A 22036-nucleotide genomic window follows, 5' to 3' on the forward strand; every position below is an offset into this window, starting at 1 on the left:
ACTAGAGGCTTTCCTTTCACCGCTGTCTTTTTGGGCAGCCCCCTAATGGGTCTGTAATGCAGCAGCAGTTCATTTTTATCCTCTAGCAAGACAGCAAGATGATGTATCCATGAATTAGGCCAAGTTTTTCTTCTTTCACTTGGTTATAGAGAGTATTTTAAAGCCTGTTCTTGTTTCCTGCTTACTTAGAACTCATCCTAGGTATATCACTTCCATATTAATGCTGCATTACTTTTGTAACTTCCTGGTCTTACGGCTCTTAGGGGATGTTAGCACCCAGTTCATGATGCCTAGCTCTGACTGATGACCCATAGTCATAGTCAGTCTCTTCCAGGCCTTAGTCCTATGCCAGGAGTAGTGTTAAGGAGTGTGTACTTTCTTTGCTGGAAACAGTCTGGTCTTGTTCTTAAATCCTAAAGATCTGGGCTGCAGCTATCTTTGGATGAGTGATTCTTCATGGTATTTTTTCTTTAAGTTAGTAGTTGGCTCAACTGAATCTATCATTATCTCTGTTGAGCAGATCAGTACTCATAGCAACACCCAACCAGTTCTGTAGTCTTTATGGTTATTATTCCATATAACATATATCAGTTACCTGTGGCTGTATAACAGACCACTCCAAAACTTAGTGACTTAAAATAGTAACTGTTGGGGCACATGGGTGGCTCAGTCGTTAGGATTCTGCCTTTGGCTTAGGTCATGATCCCAGGGTCCTGGGAACGAGGCCGTGCCAGGATCCCTGCTCAGCAGGAGGCCTGCTTCTCCCTCTTCCACTCCCTCTGCTTGTGTTCCCTCTCTTGCTGTTTCCCTCGCTCTGTCAAATAAATAAAAACTTTAAAAGGAAATAGTAATAACTATTATTGCCCATGAGTTGATGGCGACTTGAGTGGTTCTGCTTGTCAGGGCCAGAATTGGCTGATTGTGGCTCGGTTCTCTCATTTTCTCATGCACATGGTCAGTTGTTAGTTTGCTAGTCGCTGGTTGGTGCACAATGGCCTTACCCATATGACTGGCCATTGGCTGCCTATTGGTTGGGTGATGAGGGTGATTGGGCCATGTGTCTTTCATCATCTGGTGCATTGCTGAGAGCTAGTCACATAACAATGTCAGCGTTCCAAGAGAGTGAATGTAAATTTGCAAAGTGCCTGTAGCCTTACAATCAGGACTTATACACTGTTATGTCTTTTGGAGTCTCTTGGGGAAAGGAAATTACAAGGCCAGGCCCATTAAGGAATAGGAAAATAGATTAGATGGCGTTTCTTGATGGGGGATCTAGGGTCAAAGAAAGGAATAATTTGGGATATATTTTAAATTTTTAAAATTTAATATTAATATTTATTTTAATATTTTAAAAATAAAATGTACTTGTTTAAAATGTACAGTTCAGTAATTTGGGGTAAATTTATTGAGTTGTGCAATTGTGACCATAATCTAGTTTTAGACCATTTCTGTAACCCCAATAAGATCCATTGTGTGATCTACCACATTTCTTAAATGCTAGAGATACTGCATGAGCCATATTCTCTTCTCGTTTATCCCATCCCAGTTCACTACAGATGAAAAATCACAGTAATTGTAAACTATAAGGTCCCAAAGGTGTTATCGCCAGCAGTGGGATTTCTGTTGCTGTTGTCAAATAAGTAGTCCAGTTCCAAAATACTCTCCATAGACATGTGCTTCCTAGGCCCATTTCTAGAACCAGCTGTTGTAGATCAAGTTCTCCAGAAGCAGACCCTGAAATGGAGATTTTATTAAGAAAGTACACCCAGGGGATACCAGGAAGGGAGTGGGGAAAGCAAGTCAGAATTAAGCCTGAGTGTGTTCTCACACGAAAATCAAGCAGAGGTTTATATAACAGAGGTTTATCTATGGGGTGCCTGGGTGGCTCAGTGGGTTAAGCTTCTGCCTTTGGCTCAGGTCATAATCTCAGGGTTCTGGGATCAAGCCCCACATCGGGCTTTCTGCTCAGCAGGGAGCCTGCTTCCCCCTCTCTCTCTCTGCCTGCCTCTTTGCCTACTGTGATCTCTCTCTGTCAAATAAATAAATAAAATCTTCAAAAAAAAAAAAAAAATAAAGAGGTTGATCTAATTCCAGAGAGAAAATCTGTTATATAAATTTCACCTTAAAAAAAAAATTTTTTTTTTTCACTTTAACTTTTTCTAATCCAAGGTAAGAGAGCTGGGCTCTTTGACCTTACCTGTGATTCTCTCAGAGTGTAGGCAAAGGATCTCTAGTAGCTTGAGGACAGTCTGTGAAAACCCTAAGTACTCGCTGTCAAATACATACCTAAATTGGCATGGAAGAGAGGACACAAAAATGGGGTAAGAGGGAATCTGGGTAGAGTATCTGCATTATGTGCCATAGGCTTATGCACGATGGTCCTCCTAAAATTAGCACTTTTAATCAAAGTACAAGCATATCTCTGACTGGTCCTATTCCACTTGTGGAGGTTCAAGTATTTGGGAATAATAGATGGGGGAAATGCGACTTAAGAAATTTTTAACTGTATGTGAAATGTAAATATTCTGAAATGATAACTATGTCTTTATACACCTGTGTGTGTGTGTGTGTGTGTGTGTGTGTATATATATTGAATTAAATCATTAACTGTAGGAACAACAAGGCTATGACAGATCCTTCCAGAAAGTATTTAACCAGCAGTAGAGAGAAGCAGCTGAGTTTGAAACAGTCAGAAGAGAATAGGACATCAGGTAAGTATTTGGTCTTAATATAAGATCCTCATTTATTATATGATGTGTTGTTTTAGACTAGAAATAAAAACCTAAACTGAGACATACCTCTCTACATTATTCAGGAGTACTGCTTGATTCAGTACTAGTTATTAGGTGCCTAATTTGTATCCAGTACTTGGCTAAAGTATTAGAAATGTAAGGGAATTTTTATTCTTTTAACAAAGAATCTAACCTTTACCTTCTTCCCTGTTTAACTGCCTAAAATTAAGCTCTCATTATCAAAAGTACCTGGATCATAGAGTGAATCCAAGGAGTTAAAGGGGCTGAAGCTGAATTTTATCAGTGTTGTTACATGTTAGAAGTTCCAGAAGATCTTGGAATTATGGCCTAAAGCAGTTGTTAAGCTCATCTTGTTAAGCTCATGCTGTTTTTACAAAAACTAAAAGACAGTCCACGAGTTGATGTCAGTGTTTCCCACATTTAACATACCTCTCTGATCCTCTGAACTCCTTAGAGACTCATCCATGTGGCATTCGTTTGAATGTTATATGTCAGCTGGAAATTAAATTGAAGCAAACTAAAATATGGCATGATTTTGAGAGTTTAAGAGAATCCATTTGATTAGGACTCTAGGAACCTTCTTCTTTTAGTGGTATAGGATTGTGAGATCCAACTCCTCCAGAAAAAAGGATCTAATATAATTCTTACCTCTGAAATAATAATACATCACATTAACTCCACTTACGGGTTTTCAGCTTTTATAATCAACCTGTAATTAGAAAACAGAATGCTTAAAGATATAATAAGCCTTAATAATGTTGAAGTTAAGGTATGTCTTCCAAAAGTTGATGTGGAAGAGGAGGGAGAAGGAAGTAAGTGGTCATGTGATAAGAAGGTTCATAGAACCAAATGTAGAAGCTTTAAGTGTGTTAAAGTTACAAAGGTAATTAGTGAAACTAACAAGAGAATAAGGAGAGAAGAGAACAAGAATGGGGTGATGTAAATGAGAAATTCTAATTTTTCATAGTGGAGGTAACTGATAACTGTTTATAATGAATAAATTAAATAGTAGAAACTATCTATATGAAAGAAATGAGGAAAACTTAAGTTTTAAAAATGGTTAGAATTTAGAAGCATAATTTGTAGAGTATTGGGGCAGGAGAATGTTCTTTGCTGTTAATAACAATTCCAAAGTGTTGATCTTTTAACATGCATCTATATTACTTTGATGAAGAAAAAGGGGGGGAAAGAGTTAAATATGAACAGGCCTAATGCATAATTTTATGACTAAGTGAACTTGAATGGTTGATTCAGGAATTAAATTTTTCCTTTTTCTTTAAGGGCTTTTACCTTTACAGTCATCATCCTTTTATGGTAGCAGAACTGGATCCAAGGACTACACCTCTGGTAGCACTAATTTAGACAGGTATGTGTTGGTTATATACCTTGTGAAGAACTTGAAGTGCTCTCTTCTTCAGAATATTGAATTAAGGGGGTAGGCTGTCCATTATGGGCTTAGAGAATACTTTAAAATGACAAAATTGATGAGAATCCGGGACTCAATGACATTTTAGTTAGATAGTACTATAGAAATGTTTTAATTTTCAGATGTTTCTTTGAAAAAAAAAATTTTTTTTATGTTCATCAACAAATGAATAAACTGTGAGGTCTAGAGAGATTTGTACTGAGGCCACAGGTTGTGACTGGCAAAGTGATCACATTCTAGACCAGTGTATTTTCTATCATGCCAAGCGATGAACATACTAAGATCTCTCCTAAGGCATTTTTGAACTGCCCTTCGTTGCCTGTGTATTTGTTAAGCTACTACCAAAAGTTGAGACATTTTCTTTAAAAAAACAAGTTGTACACATTTTTACAATTAATATCTTTTACTGAAGAAGGCTGCTCAGAAATTTAATTGCTGATCCTATAGATAAAGTTTAATTTTTTTTTTGAGACTTACTGAATATAAATATACAAGACAACTGCTGAGTACTTGTGAAGAAGGTATGATCTTGGAATGTAGTCCAGAGGGACAGTGGTAAATACAAAAAGGTAAGTGTAATGGTGATGTATAATAGATAGGCTATATAATGACTTATGGATACTTTGTTTTTCAGTAGCATTTCAGTCAAAGTAGTTTAAAAAAAAAAAAAAAACCCTCAAATGATTGAGGTGAAGTAAAGAATTTGATACTGTGTTTTTAGGTATATTCAGTCTTGGGTGGTATTTCACTTTATAACTGCACTTTATAACTGCATGTAACTAAGTTATTTGGATTTAAGAGAAAGATATATATCTGCTTATTAGAAGATTCTTAGTGGTGCCTGGGTGTCTCATTCAGTTAAGTGGCTGACTTCCGCTCAGGTCATAATCCCAGCGTCCTGGCTCAGGTCATAATCCCACCGTCCTGGAATCAAGCCCCACATAGGGCTCCTTGTATAGCAGAGAGCCTTCTTGCTTCTGTACCTCTGCCTGTGGCTCTGTCTATTTGCATTCTCTTATTACCTCTCTGTCAAATAAATAAAATCTTTTTTAAAAAATTAAACTAAAAATAAATAAATAAACTTAAAAGAATCCAAGTTTTTACAAAAACTAAATTTAGTTTGTAAATAATTAAATGTACAGATTCCCCTCAAAATAATAGAATTCACTGTACATCAGGTTGGCTAAGGGAAAGAAATTTTTTTTTAATGCAAAGCTTTGTTCAAAGATGAAGTGAAAATTTCCAAATCAGTGAGAAAAATCTGATACTGAGTAAAGACTGACCTCATAAGGCACATGGAAAACAGACTAGAGTCAAGTGTTTAGAAAACCAGCATGAGATTGGGAACTGAACATGACCCCAGGCCAGAATTTCATTTCTTATATAAAGCTACAAATTCAGAACTGCTCTCTGTGCTGATAAGCCAAGGCAAAACACTTTGGGTTTGGAACCATAAATGTGCTGCTTGCCTAATGCTCCCTAAGCAGAGTGTAAATACACAGAAATGGGAATTTCAGTGACTGGCATTTGTGTTACCTGCATAGGGGCAGGAATTCTGAATCTCTAAAGTCCCATGCAGCTTAGAGGTCCACACTGTGGCAACTACTAAATAAGTCAGGAGTGCCTGATTGTGGAATGCAACACAGAGAGAAAGTGTTAAGTGTGTAGTGAAATGAGGAGAGTTATGTTGGGCTCTATGGTGTATCCTCCATGTCTTTTTTATTTTTTAATTTTTTTTAAAGATTTTATTTATTTATTTGACTGACAGAGATCACAGGTAAGCAGAGAGGCAAGCAGAGAGAGAGGAGGAAGCAGGCTCCCTGCTGAGCAGAGAGCCTGATTTGGGGCTCGATCCCAGGACCCTGGGATCATGACCTGAGCCGAAGGCAGAGGCTTTAACCCACTGAGCCACCCAGGCGCCCCGGGAGAGAAAGATTCTTAAGCAGATTCACCATTGAGCACAGAGCTGGATGTAGGGCTCTATCTGACAATCATGAGATGATGACCTGAGCTGAAACCTAGATCAGAGGCAGAGGCTTAGCCAACTAAGCCACCCAGGCACCCCATCTTCCATGTCTTAATAGCATTTTGGAGAAAATAAGGCCAAGGAACATAAAGACAAGGAATTTGTCGGAGAAACAGTGGATGAAAATGATGAAAGTCCACACAGTGAAAAGCTTTAGCAAATACCAAACAGCAGACACTAAAAAAAAAAAAAAAAATCCACATTGTAGATGAAATTTTAAAAGCTCCTTGAAGGAAAATACATCATTTATAAAGGGAAAGGAGATTGACATTTGCAACAACAAAAACGGAAGACACTGGAGTAATAGCATAAAAGAATTCTATAACCAGCTAAACTAAAATTCAAGAGTGCAGACAAATAATGCTGTTTTTAGATACAGAGACAGTTTATTCTGCAAGAAGCAAACGGAACAAAGGAAGGAATGAAAATATCAGCAAAAAGATTATAAAAGCATATTTAAATATCTAAATACTTTTAAAATTCTTTTGTATAATTAATAAGTGCATATGGTAGAAACTTCAGAAGTTGCAGGGTATGTACAGTGGAAAGTAAATCTCCCTTTCTATTTTAATTCCTAGTTGTTTATTTTTCCAGAGGCAACTACTATTACTAATATCCATTAGGGATTATTTTATACATCTAAATAGTTTGATGGTTTTTAGAAAATGAGGATACAATAGGCTTGAAAGCAAAAAAATTAATAAAATATTAGACAATAGGGCGCCTGGGTGGCTCAGTGGGTTAAGCCGCTGCCTTCGGCTCAGGTCATGATCTCAGGGTCCTGGGATCGAGGCCCGCATCGGGCTCTCTGCTCAGCAGGGAGCCTGCTTTCCTCTCTCTCTCTGCCTGCATCTCCATCTACTTGTGATTTCTCTCTGTCAAATAAATAAATAAAATCTTTAAAAAAAAATATTAGACAATAAGGAGAAGTATAGGAGTGGGGTAGAGTGTAGGGCAATTAATACATTTTAAGTTACTTTTGCGAACTCAAGTAACACTTATTAAAAAGTTAAAGGTAACTTCCACTTCTGGCCAAGATGGAGTAAGAGGGACCAGATTTGCCTTCCTTCATGAAGCAACTGAGGACCTGGACAAAATGCCTTAAATATTACGGGTCTCATGACATTGGACATGAGGCAGTGAAGGACAGTAATCCATGAGAGATGGGAAACAAATGAAATTAGCCTTATGACTGCCCCACGTTGCTTCTTAGAGAAAGTTCTTTTGGCTTCCATGTAAGAAGGAGGAACCAGGCAGAGCCCTGTGCTCTTCCTGATTGAGGATATGGAACTAGGAGTCGTGGGAGGCCAAGGCATCTGGAATTCACAGAACAGAGACGAGAGGGGATAACTGCACAGAGCAAGAATGGCAGAGATCTGAAGAGGGTCCCCCTTGAGTATTTAGTTGACTGCTAATCAGCTTATACAGGAGAGAAAACTAGCCAAGGCCTGGGAAGGAAGTACCCACAGGATCTAAGGGAATAATACTGAAGTTCATAAAGCCAGACATCATTCCTTTTCCTGATAACAGGAGTTTGCGTGCTAAGAAAGGTCTTGCCTCATTGGCAAGGAAATCTATCCCTGAACTAACTGCTGCTCTGTTCCCATATAAGAAACCTTAAAAGCAAAGACCCCCAAGTAACATACTGTTTCCAGGTAACCTAATCATATCTCAGAGCAGAATTCATTAATAAGTACTCAGAAATGACAAAAGTGAGAGAATTAGTACATGGATATTAAAAGTTACTAATCCAAAAAAAAAGGTTACTAGTCCAAATCAGTCATGACGTTAAATATAAATACAAAATGTTCCAGTTAAAGAGAAAGACTGGAGGGGAATTAAAAAAAAGAGAAAGACTGCATTTTAAAGGAAGAAAAGTAATCTATATGCTATTTAAAAGAAACAATTACAGGGGCACCTGGGTGGCTCAGTGGGTTAAGCCGCTGCCTTCGGCTCAGGTCATGATCTCAGGGCCCTGGGATCGAGTCCCACATCGGGCTCTCTGCTCGGCGGGGAGCCTGCTACCCTTCCTCTCTCTCTCTGCCTGCCTCTCTGTCTACTTGTGATCTCTCTCTGTCAAATAAATAAATAAAAATCTTAAAAAAAAAAAAAAAGAAACAATTACAATATAAAGATGAAAAAAGATGGAAGCAAATACACCTTGCTCTATGTAGATAAAACTAATAGAAAGCTAATGATAAATTGTAGGGTAAGGGCACCTAGCTGGTTCAGTCAGTAGAGCATGTGAACCTTAATCTTGGATTTGTGAGTACCAGATCTGCATTGAGCGTAGAGATTACTTACAAATAAAATCTTAAAAAAAGAAAATCTAAGGAGATTAAAGACCTAAGTAGTAGGAAGATGAGAATTAAATGTTTTAGGAGAGGGGCTCCTGGGTTGTTAAGTGTCTGCTTTTGGCTCAGCTTATGATCCCAAGGTCCTGGAATCAAGTCCTACATTGGGCTCCCTACCAGCAGGGAGCCTGTTTCTCCCTCTCCTGCTCCCTGCTTGTGCTCTCTGTCAAATAAATAAATAAAAATCTTTTAAAAAATTTTAAAAAAAACTTTTAGGAGAAAATAATAGGAAAATATTCTGTGACTTGACTTTACGAATTATAGAGTTCTTAAGACACAAAAATTGAAACCATAGGGCAGTGGCCAGGCAGCCCAGCTTTGGAAAGAGGCTCTAGTTGCACTGTGGCTTGCCACCAGGATGCCCAAGAGGGAGGTCAGCTCTGGGGGGGGGGGGGGTGCCAAGGAGGCAGCAGAGGAGGGGAAACCTGCTAATAAAGCCAGAAAAAGGCAGTAGGAAAGGATTAATCTTCAGACAAAAAAAAAGTTGAAACAAAAGGAGAAAAGGGAAGCAGAGTGAAACAGGCTAAAGTGATTAACCAGTAAACAAAAGACTTACCTGCAGAAAACAGAAACTGGGGCCTCTGGGTAGCTCATTATTTAAACATTGCCTTTGGCTCTGGTTGTGAGCCCAGGGTTCTGGGATTGAGCCCTGTGTTGGGCTCCCTGCTTAGTGGGGGTCCTTCTTCTCCTTCTTTGTAGCTCCCTCTGCTTGGGCGCGCGCTCGCGCGCTCTCTCTCTGTCAAATAAATAATTAAAAGCTTTTTAAAAAAAAAAAAAAATGGAGAGGCTAAAAATGAGGAGTGTCCAGCCTCAGATGAAGCAGGAGAGAAAGCCACATCTGATTAATAACCATAAACCATGTCTTATCAGTGGTCCCTTTCTCCCTTTCTTGTATAATCTAGAGAAAGGTTTTTATCACTTATATTATAAAGGCAAGTTTTTTAGTATCTTTAGAAACATATTTAAGGAGGAAATCCCACCACATCCCATTTTTTTAAGTGTGATTTTTTTAAGAGGTTAGATCATTTGCTAATTGTTTCTTGGTACAGCCAGAAAGTAGTGGGATATCAAATATAGAAGGCTTTTATTGTCTTGGGTGTCAGCTTAACATTCCATAGATGGGATACTTTTTCTAACCCATAATACCAAGCATACTAAATGGCAGTTTGGAGTCAGTCATGCATTTAATAGGTCATGAACATTTTAAATTACTCTTTTCCCATGTTTTTGGTAGAATTTTTTCCTAAAGAAAACTACTTCTTGATCCTGGCTCCCTGTGTCAGAATTTTGTACACTCTGTAACATCTTGGTCCTGGCAATCCAGTTTTCCTAGTAACCTTGTTAATGTGCTGTGCAAGATTGAAAATTTGAGAATGTAGAGTATATGATATTAAATTGCAAATTAGTGGGACTTAACAGTGTAACAGCATATCAACTTTTGAAGATATTGGTACTTGGTAAGAAAAATTATTAGGTATTAGTTATCATAAATTGGTACTTGATTAAGGAAAATTTGTCTTCAAATTTTAAGCTGGAAGGTCACTGGAAGAAATTTTAGAAAATAATTAACAACTACATGATTTTTTAGATTTTTGGTACATACACTAAGAATTGTATACAAATTGAAATGTCTACTGATCTTCAGAACAACCAGTAAAAACTGAATTCTGAAAGAAAAAAAACATAAAAGGTTGATAAAAAACTGTGTAAAGGCTTAAACATATACAGGGCTCCTGCATGGCTTATTCGGATAAGCGTTGCCTTTGGCTCAGGTTGTGATGCCAGTGTCCTGTGATCAAGACCCACAGCCTGCTCCCTGCTCAGCAAAGGAGCCTGCTTCTCCCTTTTCCTCTGCCTGCCACTCCCCCTGCTTGTGCTCTCTGTCAATAAATAAAATCTTAAAAAAAACCAAAAACCGGGCGCCTGGGTGGCTCAGTGGGTTAAGCCGCTGCCTTCGGCTCAGGTCATGATCTCAGGGTTCTGGGATCGAGTCCTGCATCGGGCTCTCTGCTCTGCAGGGATTCGGCTTCCTCCTCTCTCTCTCTCTTCCTGCTTCTCTGCCTACTTGTGATCTCTCTCTGTCAAATAAATAAATAAAATCTTTAAAAAAAACAAAAAACCAAAAACCTTAGAACATAAAATAGGCAAAGGATTAGAATATGAAATACATGGAAATACATATTAGAATATGAAATACAGATCATTAAGAACCCTATATAAAACTAAGGGTACAGAGAAGCAGGTCAGAGAATAACAATTGTAAAACTATGTTCAACTTCAGCAGTAATCAGGAATATGCAAAATAGAACAACAGTGAGATCAGTTTCACTCATTAATGGAAACCATGTGAAATGGCAGTTCACTGTTAGTGGAAATGAAAATTGGTACAGCGTTTTTGGAAAACAATCAAGGTCTCAGAAAAGTAAAAATTAAAAATGTTTATTCCTCACATTTTCACTTCTAAGCATATAAACTAAAGGAAGTTCTCCAGGAGATGATGTAAGAGAGTATTTTTGTGTCGTTATTTGTAATAGGAAAAAAATAACTGCCTCAATGTTTTTAAGACTAGGAAAGCTGATGTATCACATCCAGTAAGTGAGTAAAAGTAAATAGCAAAGTAAAACTATATTACAGTTTTTCTCAAGTCATGAATAATGATAGGTTAAGTAGATATCGTATCATATGCCTCTTAGGCTGTCTATTGACAGACTTGCTAATTTACACTTGGGGAGTTTTTTCAGAGGTGACCATTATTACTAATATTTCTTTAAGTTTAGGATTTTTTTTTTCCCCCAGATACTGACTTCTCTGAATCTGCTAGGGGAAAAAATAACATGCAAAATTGTTTTGCTAATGCACTATTTGTTCTTTTTTATAGGACTAATGTTTCAAGCCAAACTCCCTCTGCCAAAAGAAGTTTGGGATTTCTTCCTCAACCAGCTCCTCTTTCTGTTAAAAAACTGAGGTGTAACCAGGATTACACTGGCTGGAACAAACCAAGAGTGCCCCTTTCCTCTCACCAACAGCAGCAACTGCAGGGGTAGGTAAATTCTTTATAGTTTGCTTTCTTTTTATTAAGTCATTAACTGAAGTATATTTTGCTTGATGTCAAAAAAATGATTAAAGGAGGGGTGCCTGAGTGGCTCAGTGGGTTAAAGCCTCTGCCTTCGGCTCAGGTCATGATCTCAGGGTCCCGGGATTGAGCCCCGCATCAGGTTCTCTGCTTAGCAGGTAGCCTGCTTCCTCCTCTCTCTGCCTGCCTCACTGCCTACTTGTAATCTCTGTCTGTCAAATAAATAAATAAAATCTTAAAAAAAAAAAAAAAAAACGATGAGGGGCGCCTGCGTGGCTCAGTGGATTAAAGCCTCTGCCTTTGGCTCAGGTCATGATCCCAGGTTCCTGCGATCGAGCCCCGCATTGGGCTCTCTGCTTGGCGGGGAGCCTGCTTCCCTTCCTCTCTCTCTGCCTGCCTCCTGCCTACTTGTGATCTCTGTCAAATAAATAAATAAACACTTTTTTTAAAAAATGATGAAAGGAGTCATATTAATTATAGTTCTCAAATATGCACTCACTTATTAAAGATTTATCACACCATAAGTAATGATAACTCCATTATCTAGTCTGCAGTTTTTGAACTTCGAAAAAAAGTGCTTGTATAGACCATACTAATCATTAAGTAGAAAAAGTAGAAAATGCGTATTCTCCGATCACATACACTTCGTCATACTGCTGAAATACTTCAACACTATTTTATGTATAACCTCCCCATCCCCTTCATGCTAAAATTTTATTAAATGCATAAAAAAGAGATCATAATTAATAACTGTAATAATAATAGTAGCAGTCTTACTTGAAGTGTTTGTTAATGACAAATACTGTGTGCTAAGTGTTTAAATAGATTTTTTTCTTTAAATCCTCACAGCCCCTCTGTGAGCTAGATGTATCAAAAATCTGCTTTCACAAATGAAGTAACCAAGGCTTAGAAAAGTTAACTTTCTCAAGGTGATGCAGTCAGTGATACAGCAGTAGTAAATCTAGTCAGTTGGACTTCACTTGCATTCTTTTTTTTTTTTTAAGATTTTATTTATTTTTAAAGAAAGAGTAGACATGCATGAGCAGGAGGAGGAGCAGAGGGAAAGGAAAAGAGGGAATCTCAAACAGACTCCACACTGAGTCCAGAGCCTGGTACAGAGCTTGATTTCATACCCTGAGATGAATCAATCATGACTGAGCCAAAAAAAAAAGAGCTGAATGTTCAACTGACTGAGCCACCCAGGCTCCCCTCCACTTGCATTCTCTATTCTCTCTATTCTCTCTTCCCTAATTTTATCACTCCACATTAATCATGGGTGTGTGTGTGTGTGTGTGTGTGTGTGTGTGTGTGTGTGTATATATATATATATATATATATATATATAATTTTTTTTTTAAGATTTTATGTATTTATTTGACAGAGAGAGACACAGCAAGAGGGAACAGAAACTGCCGGGGTAGGAGAGGGAGAAGCAGGCTTTGCATTGAGCAGGGAGCCCAATGCAGGGCTCAGTCCCAGGACCCTGGGATCATGACCTGAGCCGAAGGTAGACGCTTAAAAACTGAGCCACCCAGGTGCCCCCTTCCTTATATATTAATACATAACCTTCAACCATGTTGGTATGCATTTAGATTTCCCTTTACAATCTAGGCTAGAATGAACATTCTCATATACATATCTTTTTAAAATTTATTGAAACTTTTCTATAGGATAAATTCTTGGAAGTGTATTTTCGTTTAGATTAAAGGAAGGCACTTTGAAATGTTTTATTACCAAATTGCTCTCCTCAGACTATCAGCTTGTTTTCAGTATTACTCAAATTACTGTTTTTGTACCAGCTTTAAGGTTATCTTTTTACTTGAATGAGTGACATCTTCCAGTTTGGCTTATTCATTGTAATATATATGCTTAATGTCTTAGCAGATAATAACATAAAATTTGCAGTGAAAGTATTTCACTTTATTCTCTGCTTACCTGTTTCTTTTCTCTGAGCTCTTTTTTTTTAGAGAGACTAAGTGTGCACATGCAAGCAGTGGGGAGAGGTAGAGAATCATAAGCAGGCTCAAAGCCTGATAGGAGGCTCGATCTCACGACCCTGAGATAATCACCTATGCAGAAGTCAAGAGTCAGATGTTTAACCGACTGAGTCACCCAGGCAACACAATAGGCAAGATGTTTAAATAAATTGCAGAGAGAAAAACAGTTGTAAAATAATAGCTGAATATGATCAGTACTCCACCTTCAATAATGGATAGAATATGTAAGCAGAAAAATTATTAAGAAAATATAGGATTTGAGCAACACTATAAATTTCCTAGATCTTATGGATATATATAGAACACTCCACCCCACAACAACACAATACACATTCTTCTCAAATGGACATGAAACGTTCTCTAGGAGAGACCATATGTTAGGCTGCAAAATAAGTTTCAATTTTAAAGGTTTGAAATCATCAAAAGTATCTTTTTGAACCACCAATAAAATGAAGCTGGAAATCAGTTACAGATGGAAAACTGGAAATATGTAGAAATTAAGTAACACACTCTTAACCAGTAATGTCAAAGAAGAAATCACAAGGGAAATTTTAAAATATTTAGAGATGAATGAAAGCTCTAGCAGCATGCCAGAATTGATGGGATGCAGCAGAAGCAGTTCTCAGAGGGATATCAGTAGTAGGAAACACCTACATTAAAAAAGAAATGTTGGGGGCGCCTGGGTGGCTCAGTGGGTTAAGCCGCTGCCTTCGGCTCAGGTCATGATCTCAGGGTCCTGGGATCGAGTCCCGCATCAGGCTCTCTGGTCAGCAGGGAGCCTGCTTCCTCCTCTCTCTCTCTGCCTGCTTCTCTATCTACTTGTGATTTCTCTCTGTCAAATAAATAAATAAAATCTTTAAAAAAAAAAAAAAAGAAATGTTGGTGAAGCTGTGAAGAAGAGAGAACCCTTGGACTTTGCTGGTGGAATGTAAAATGGTGCAGCTGCTATGGAAAATAGTATAGCAGTTCCTCAAAGAATTAAAAGTAGAATTACCATATGATCCAGCAAGTCTGTTTCTGGGTATATATCCAAAAGAATTGAGAGCAGCGACTTGAACAGATATTTATACATCCATGTTTCACCTAAAGGTGAAGGCAACCCAAGTGTCCAGTGCATGAGTAAATAAACCAAATGTGTTTTATACATATAAGGGAATACTATTTAGCTTTATTTAACCAGTTTTTTAAAAAAGATTTCAATTATTTATTTGAAAGAGAGAGAACACCAGCAGGGGGAGCAGCAGAGGCAGAGGGAGAAGCAGGCTTCCTGACCAGCAAGGATCCTGATTCGGGACTCTATCCCAGGACCCTGGGATCACAACCTAAGCCAAAAAAAGACAATCAACTGACTAAGCCACCGAGGTGCCCCCTGTTTAACTTTAAATAGGAAAGAAATTCTGACACATGGTACAATATGGATGAAACTTAAAGACAGGCTAAGTGAAATAAGCTGGTCACCAAAGGACAAAAACTGTATGATTTCACTTACATGAATTACCTAGAATAGTCATATTCATAGAGTCAGAAAGTAGAGTGGTGATTGCCAAGGAGAGGGCAATAGGGAATTATTGTTAATTGGGTACAGAGTTTCAATGCCAGAAAATGGAACAGTTCTGGAGGTTGATAGTGGTGATAGCTATACAATATTGTGAGTGTACTTGATGGGTCTGAAACTGTGAACCTTAAAATAGTGGAGCACCTGGCTGGCTCATTCAGTAGGGCATGCATGTGACTCGTGATCTCTGGGTCATGAGTTTGAGCCCTATTCAGCATAGAGTTTGCTTTAAAAATTTTTTATAAAAATGGTTAAATGGTAAATTTTATGTGTATTTTGTCATGATTTTTAAAAAATGACCTCAAATCAATAACCTAACTTTACACCTTCAGGAGGTAGAACAAGAAGACCAAACTAAACCCAAAAGTTATCAGAAGGACGATTAGAGAGAAATAAAATAGTGACTGGAAATACAAGAGAAGTACAAAAACCAACAAAACCAGAAGTTGATTCTTTAAAAAGATCAACAGACCTTTTATCTAAACTGATAAGATTCACATAACTAAAATCAGAAACAGAAGTTAGTATATTACCACCAACCTTACCAAAATAAGAATGATTTTAAGACAATACTATGATTTCACCACCAAATTAGATAACTGGATGAAATGGGCAGATTTCTAGAAACAAGGGAAAATTGTGCAACTCTGAAAAAGAAAGTATAAAAAGTTGAAGAAGGTATATGAACTCAAAGCCAAAATGAGATACCATTTTACACTCACTAAGATGGCTATAATTTTAAAAAAGAAACCTGAAAATAACAAAGTATGTGTTTAGTTAAAAAAGTCACTAAAGAGTATACACTGTATAGCATTCTATCTTTTGTTTTTTATGAAAAAAATGAGAAATAATAAAATACATGTTTGCTTATTTGTATAAATAAACTTTCAAATATATAAAATGGAATATGTTAAAGTGTAATGTTATATTTAATATTTTGTTTTTGAATTATAATACTTTAATCTGAATTTTGTGTATTACATAAAATATATAGATACTTCACTTTTTATATTTTAAGTTGCTGTGTCCCCAAGTTCACTGGTATTTTCTTCAGTGTTTCATCTGCTGGTAATCTCATTCAACAATATTTTCATCCGTTGTGTTTTCCATCTCTAAAATTAATTTGGGGCTCTTTTGTATCTTCTGTTTCTTTCCTTTTAGGTTAAATGTTTTCCTTTGCACCTGTCATCACCTGAAGCATATTTATAGTAGCTGTTTTAATATCTGCAGTTGGGTTTGATTATTCTGAGACATGTGTTTAAGCTCTTTAGTGTCAAATCTAGAGTGGACTTTATTCTAAGACTAATTTAATTCCTTTTCTAAATCATGGCTCCTCTGGGATTTCTAGTAATGTCCTATGAGTTCACCTAAGTCTCTCCACTCTGGTGGGAACTCAGACAGTTTTGGGTCCTGCATGAGATCTGGAATTATTCTGCTAATAGCTTCCCAGTAATCATTCTTTTTCTTGAAGTTCTTCACTGGTGTCATGCAGTTTTACTGCAAGCATGCACAGGCTGGTATTCAGCCGAATACTCAACAGACTGTGTATTTCTGGAGTTCTTTGTATAGCTCCCTCCTTTCAGGTAGTCTGTCCCAGAAATCTTAGCAGCCTCAGCCTATCAAACTCCAGTTTCTTTCAACTCAGTACAGCATGATTCCTAGGCTCTGTTTGGCTACCCCTCCCCGGACAGAGTTCACAAATTGACTGCAGCCAGAAACCCTGCATAATGGATGTATGCACACCGTTTGTTTCCCTTCTCTTAAGGATCACAGTCTTGGTGCGGCCTGTTATTCAGTGTTTTGTCCGCTGTTTTTTTTCATTGTCCATGATAGTAGGATAATTCCAGACCCTGATACTTTATCATAGTCTGAAGTGGAAGTTCTCCAGGGTATTCAGAATTGCCATCACCAATGATCAGCACAGGAATATCATGTGCCTCTGAGTGTGATACCCTTGGAAGGACACAGTATCACTGTGTCACTACGTGCTTTTCCAGCCTGAACTGAATCTCTTCATGAGGAAATAGCAAACCTAACAAGAGGAATGGTCCATTAAAAACCAGTGGTGGGGGTGGGGGAGGCTGTATTCCTCACAAATGTCAATATATGTTAGATAAGAGCATATCAGCATTAAATTTTATAAAGCTGCTAAATCTGCTTTGATTATATAAGAGAATCTTCTTGTTCTTGTGAAATACACCATGAAGTATTTAGGGCTGAAGGGCTGTGGTCTATGTAACTTACTTTCATGTGGTTCAGGAGGAATAAAGGGAGAGGTGCATTAAATGGTAAAGTGTATATTACAGAAGATTAACTGTCGGTGAATATGGATAAAGAATATTCTTGTGCAACTTTTTTGAGAGCTTGGGATTTTCTTTTTTAAGATTTTATTTATTTATTTGACAGAGATTACAAGTAGGCAGAGAGGCAGACAGAGAGAGAGGAGGAAGCAGGCTCCCTGCAGAGCAGAGAGCCTGATGCAGGGCTCGATACCAGGACCCTGGGATCATGACTCGAGCCGAAGGCAGAGGCTTTAACCCACTGAGCCACCCAGGTGCCCCAAGGGAATATTTTTAAAATATTTATAAAAGTTTTTTTAAAAGTTTGCTTTAGAAAAGTGTTTGGCAATACCCATTAAACCTAAACACATATATCTTATGACCCAGCTGTTCTACTTCTGGGGATATACAAAAGAGAAATAAGTTAAGTTATAACTCAGGGAAAAAATTAAAATTGTAAACAAGAACAAATAGCTCTTTGCATAAGTCCCCAGTTATTTTTACCATTCATTTGAAAATGTATCATTTTCCTTATTATAATCTTATAATCCAGTGGTTCTCAAAGTATGGTCCCCAGACCAACAGCATCAGTATCAACTGGAGTCCTGTTAGAAATGCACAGTTTTGTACCCTCTCTGTCTAGATCTACAGTTTCTATTTGGGGCCAAGCAATATGTATTTTAACAAGCCCTCCATGTGATTCTGATGTGTGCTATACTGGAGAACCCCTACTTTAATGAACATATGTCAGGAATTACTGTAATCTTCAACAGTACTATTTTTTTCATTTTCAGCTTCTCCAATTTGGGAAATACCTGCTATATGAATGCTATCTTACAATCTCTTTTTTCACTTCAATCATTTGCAAATGACTTGCTTAAGCAAGGTATCCCATGGAAGAAAATTCCACTCAATGCACTTATCAGGTAAGTGTTACATTCTTACTAAGTAACCTTTTACCTTATTGATTATGGAATAGCAGAGTTATAGATACTGAAAAGTTTTATGTGCCATTGCTAACAGTCTTTAAAATATGCTAACCGAACTTCTGTAAAAGAACACGAAACTTGTCTCTTCTTTTAACAGACGTTTTGCACACTTGCTTGTTAAAAAAGATATCTGTAATTCAGAAACCAAAAAAGATTTACTCAAGAAGGTTAAAAATGCCATTTCCGCTACGGCAGAGAGATTCTCTGGTTATATGCAGAATGTGAGTACTAATTGTTTTTAAACATTTTAGAGATAAGGGAAATTGAAATGATATCAGTGTATTGTCTAATTTCCATTTTAAAATGAGATTTGTGTACGTGTGTTCATCACAGGTTGAAATACCTGAGGACTTATGTTAAGGGTTAACAAGACTCTTCTGTGTATTTTATCATATTGAAAAATACAAATCTCGTTTGCCATAATAGGAGCTTAGGCTCTTTTAGCTACAAAGGCTATTTTAGAAAAAAATACTTTATCTTAAAGGAGTAATTCATTTATTCATTCATGCTAATCCAACTGGTAGTTAAGAATATAAAATCTGTCATTCTTTTTTTTTTTAATGTTTCTTTAAATTCAGTTCAGTTAACATACAGTGTTGTCTTTGTAATAAGACACTATGTGTTGTGTGTGTAATATAACATACAACACTATACAGTAACATAGTGCATTCTTAGTTTCAGAGGTAAAATTAGGTGATTCACCAGTTGCAGTGTCATTTAGTCTTATTCACAAAATATGTACCCCCAGATTTTTAGAGTAAATCTGACCGTTTTCACATATGGTACTGACCTCCAAGTGCTTTAGTTGTATAAGTCACAGTGTTAGCAAGCTATCATTGTGATAGGAAATGTTTTGATTAAAGATGTTATGATTAAAGATATTGTGCCTTCTTAGGATGCTCATGAATTTTTAAGTCAGTGCTTAGACCAGCTGAAAGAGGACATGGAAAAGTTAAATAAAACTTGGAAGACCGAACCTGTTCCTGGAGAAGAAAATTCCTCAGATATTTCAGCCACCAGAGTGTACACCTGCCCTGTTATTACTAACTTGGAGTTTGAGGTTCAGCACTCCATCATCTGTAAAGCGTAAGTAGCCTCTAAGAAAACTCTTCGTCCTTTTAATTCTTTATGGCAAGTGATTAAAATTCTTTTAGAAGGTTTTAATTCTTCCTTTCTTTGTCATAAGGGCACATAAATGCATAGATTCTACCAAACATCTCTTTTCTATATCATCTATAAAAATGCTTTGTAGGTGAAAACTAAGGAGAGCTTGACAATTCGTCATGTGCTATAGTGCTGACTAAACACTTAATTTTGATCTATGAATTTGTTTTTGTGGGTTTTTCTTTTAATCTTTGTGGAATATCGAGATCTTTGGGAATGCTTGTTGTTCTTTTCTTTTTACCTGAAAAGACTCCCTTCTATTGCTTATTTTATTAAACCTAATTATTTTTATTAAAAATCATTTTTTACAGGATCAAAATCTGAATTATTTTTAATCTTTGCAATACTCTTTAACCTTATTTTTATTGATTATTCAGACTTTCTACATTTAGTTAATTTCCATGCTCATCACCAAGACTTCTATACCGTGCATTTCACATCAAAAGGTGCTATTTTGATTAATCTTTCAGTAGTACATCTCTGAATATGTTTTTTCAGAGAGAGTGGAATCCTTCTGTATAAGTAAGAATTGTGTTGCTCTCACACAGGAGTTAATACAGAATTATTGAATCACACATAGCCTTTCCCCCTTAATATCTTACATAAACTATCCCATTGTGTTTTCTTACTCTGTGCCATTTGGGAGAAACCTGATTTTGTGGGTAATCTTTTTCTTCCTGAAAATCTGTGGTATTTTTTAATTTTGAAATTTACATTTTGAAATTTTGAAAATTACATTTACATTTTCACAAGTTTCACAAGTTTGCATTTTCACAAGTTTGCATCTAAGTATTTTGTTTAATTTTGCCTTTAACATGATGGAGGTTTCTCATTCTGAAAGATTTGGGATTTTCTTCCACTCAAGAAAACTCTTCTCTAAATAGTACTTCTCTTCCATTTGTTTTGAAATTTTCTTTAGAAATACTCAAAACGCATATATTAGCTGTCCATTCTGTCTTCCATTTTTTTTGTTTTTCTTAGACTGTTCATGAGGTCTCTCCAAACTATAACATTTTAATAATTGTGACTAGAAGTTTGAACATTCAGATAGACACTAGAGTGTTGTATCACTAGTATGTGTGACATTTCTTATCTTCATAATTTCTTCAGTATTTTGCTCCCCCAGTGGATAAATTATTTTTACAAGAAAAAGTATAGGTTTTGTTGTTTTTTTTTTTTTAAAGGCAAATTTTACTCTTTTTTTTTTTTTAAAGATTTTATTTATTTATTTGTCAGAGAGAGCAAGAGAGAGAGAGAGCACGCCCACAAGCAGGCAGAGTGGCAAGCAGAGAAGCAGGTACCCTGCCGAGCAAGGAGCTGGATGTGGGACTTGATGCCGAGACCCTGGGATCATGACCCAAGCTGAAGGCAGCGGCTTACCTAACTGAGCCACCAGGCGTCCCAAAAAGTCCACGTCTTATAAATGTAGTCCATCTCCTAAAAGCTGGAGAGCCCATCAGCAGTTAATAATATGGTAGCTAGTTATTTTTTCCTTTTCTTCTAACATACTTCACCAACAAATTTGTTCAGGTTAGGCAAAGTTTTAATTATTGTTACTTAATTGTGGGGGTGCCAGCCACTTTTTTTTTTAATAGGAAAATTTCAGTGGTCCCTGACAGAAATGGCTACAGGCAGAAGCAAGAAGGCCATATCAAAGTAGTAGCTGCTGGCCTGTGCCTACGGCATCAGTCAGGCATTCCCCTTACACAGCACCCAGATATTGGGTGGGTGTTTGAGGTGTGTGCACCGTGCATGAAGTGACATAGCACATGGGGTGTTAGATACGCCGGGCGGGTAGACTGAGCAGCGGCCCAAGAGTGTGGCGAGTCTGGGTGACAGCAAGACACAAGCCACAGCAGCAGTGGTAAAACCACCTCCTTAAAGACCTTGCTTTTGTTGCTTCATTAGCAATTTTCTTTAACACAGTTTCTTAAACACAAAATAGTTTTTGGCTCTCAGAAGATTGCATATACTTCCGACTATAATTTCCATTGTTAGCCTCTGTCCCATCTCACTATAGGTTAGTTTGGCCAATTTGCCAAATGTACTTATTTTTTTAAACTATTGTAGTTTAAATGGAATGTAGTTTAAATGGTTTTCAGTTACTTTATATGGTATTTTGGTATGGTAGTGTATTATTGAATATGAAGAATTCTCCATTCAGAGAACTTAAATTATCTAAAACTAAGTGGTATTCTCCATAAAACCTTTTGCAGTCTTCCCTATCTCAGTAATAAATCTCAGTAATAACAGTTCCATACTCAGAGTTTTATCAGCCCAAAAGCATGGTGTGTTTCTTACCTCCTCTCTTTATCTTGCATCCCTCCATCTCATATGTCAGGAAATCCTTTCAGCTCTTCCTTCAGAGTATATCCCAGGATCTGACCTCTTGCCACCATTCTGATCAAAGCCACCATCAT

General features: G+C 37.2%; 1 protein-coding gene across 8 annotated transcripts in view; it reads left to right on the top strand.

Annotated features, from left to right (window-relative positions):
• The window catches only part of USP37 (ubiquitin specific peptidase 37), an 85615-nt gene that overhangs the window by 24901 nt on the left and 38678 nt on the right, over positions 1 to 22036 (top strand). For all 8 annotated transcript variants that reach the window (XM_082691470.1, XM_082691475.1, XM_082691469.1 and 5 more), the window contains 6 exons: positions 2614 to 2711; positions 4035 to 4119; positions 11438 to 11599; positions 18258 to 18389; positions 18550 to 18673; positions 19348 to 19538. In XM_082691470.1, coding sequence (XP_082547596.1) covers positions 2614 to 2711; positions 4035 to 4119; positions 11438 to 11599; positions 18258 to 18389; positions 18550 to 18673; positions 19348 to 19538 — 792 coding nt within the window. The remainder of the gene's footprint in view (positions 1 to 2613; positions 2712 to 4034; positions 4120 to 11437; positions 11600 to 18257; positions 18390 to 18549; positions 18674 to 19347; positions 19539 to 22036) is intronic.

The sequence above is a fragment of the Mustela nivalis genome, assembly GCF_964662115.1.
Source record: "Mustela nivalis genome assembly, chromosome: 11".
NCBI lineage: Eukaryota > Metazoa > Chordata > Mammalia > Carnivora > Mustelidae > Mustela > Mustela nivalis.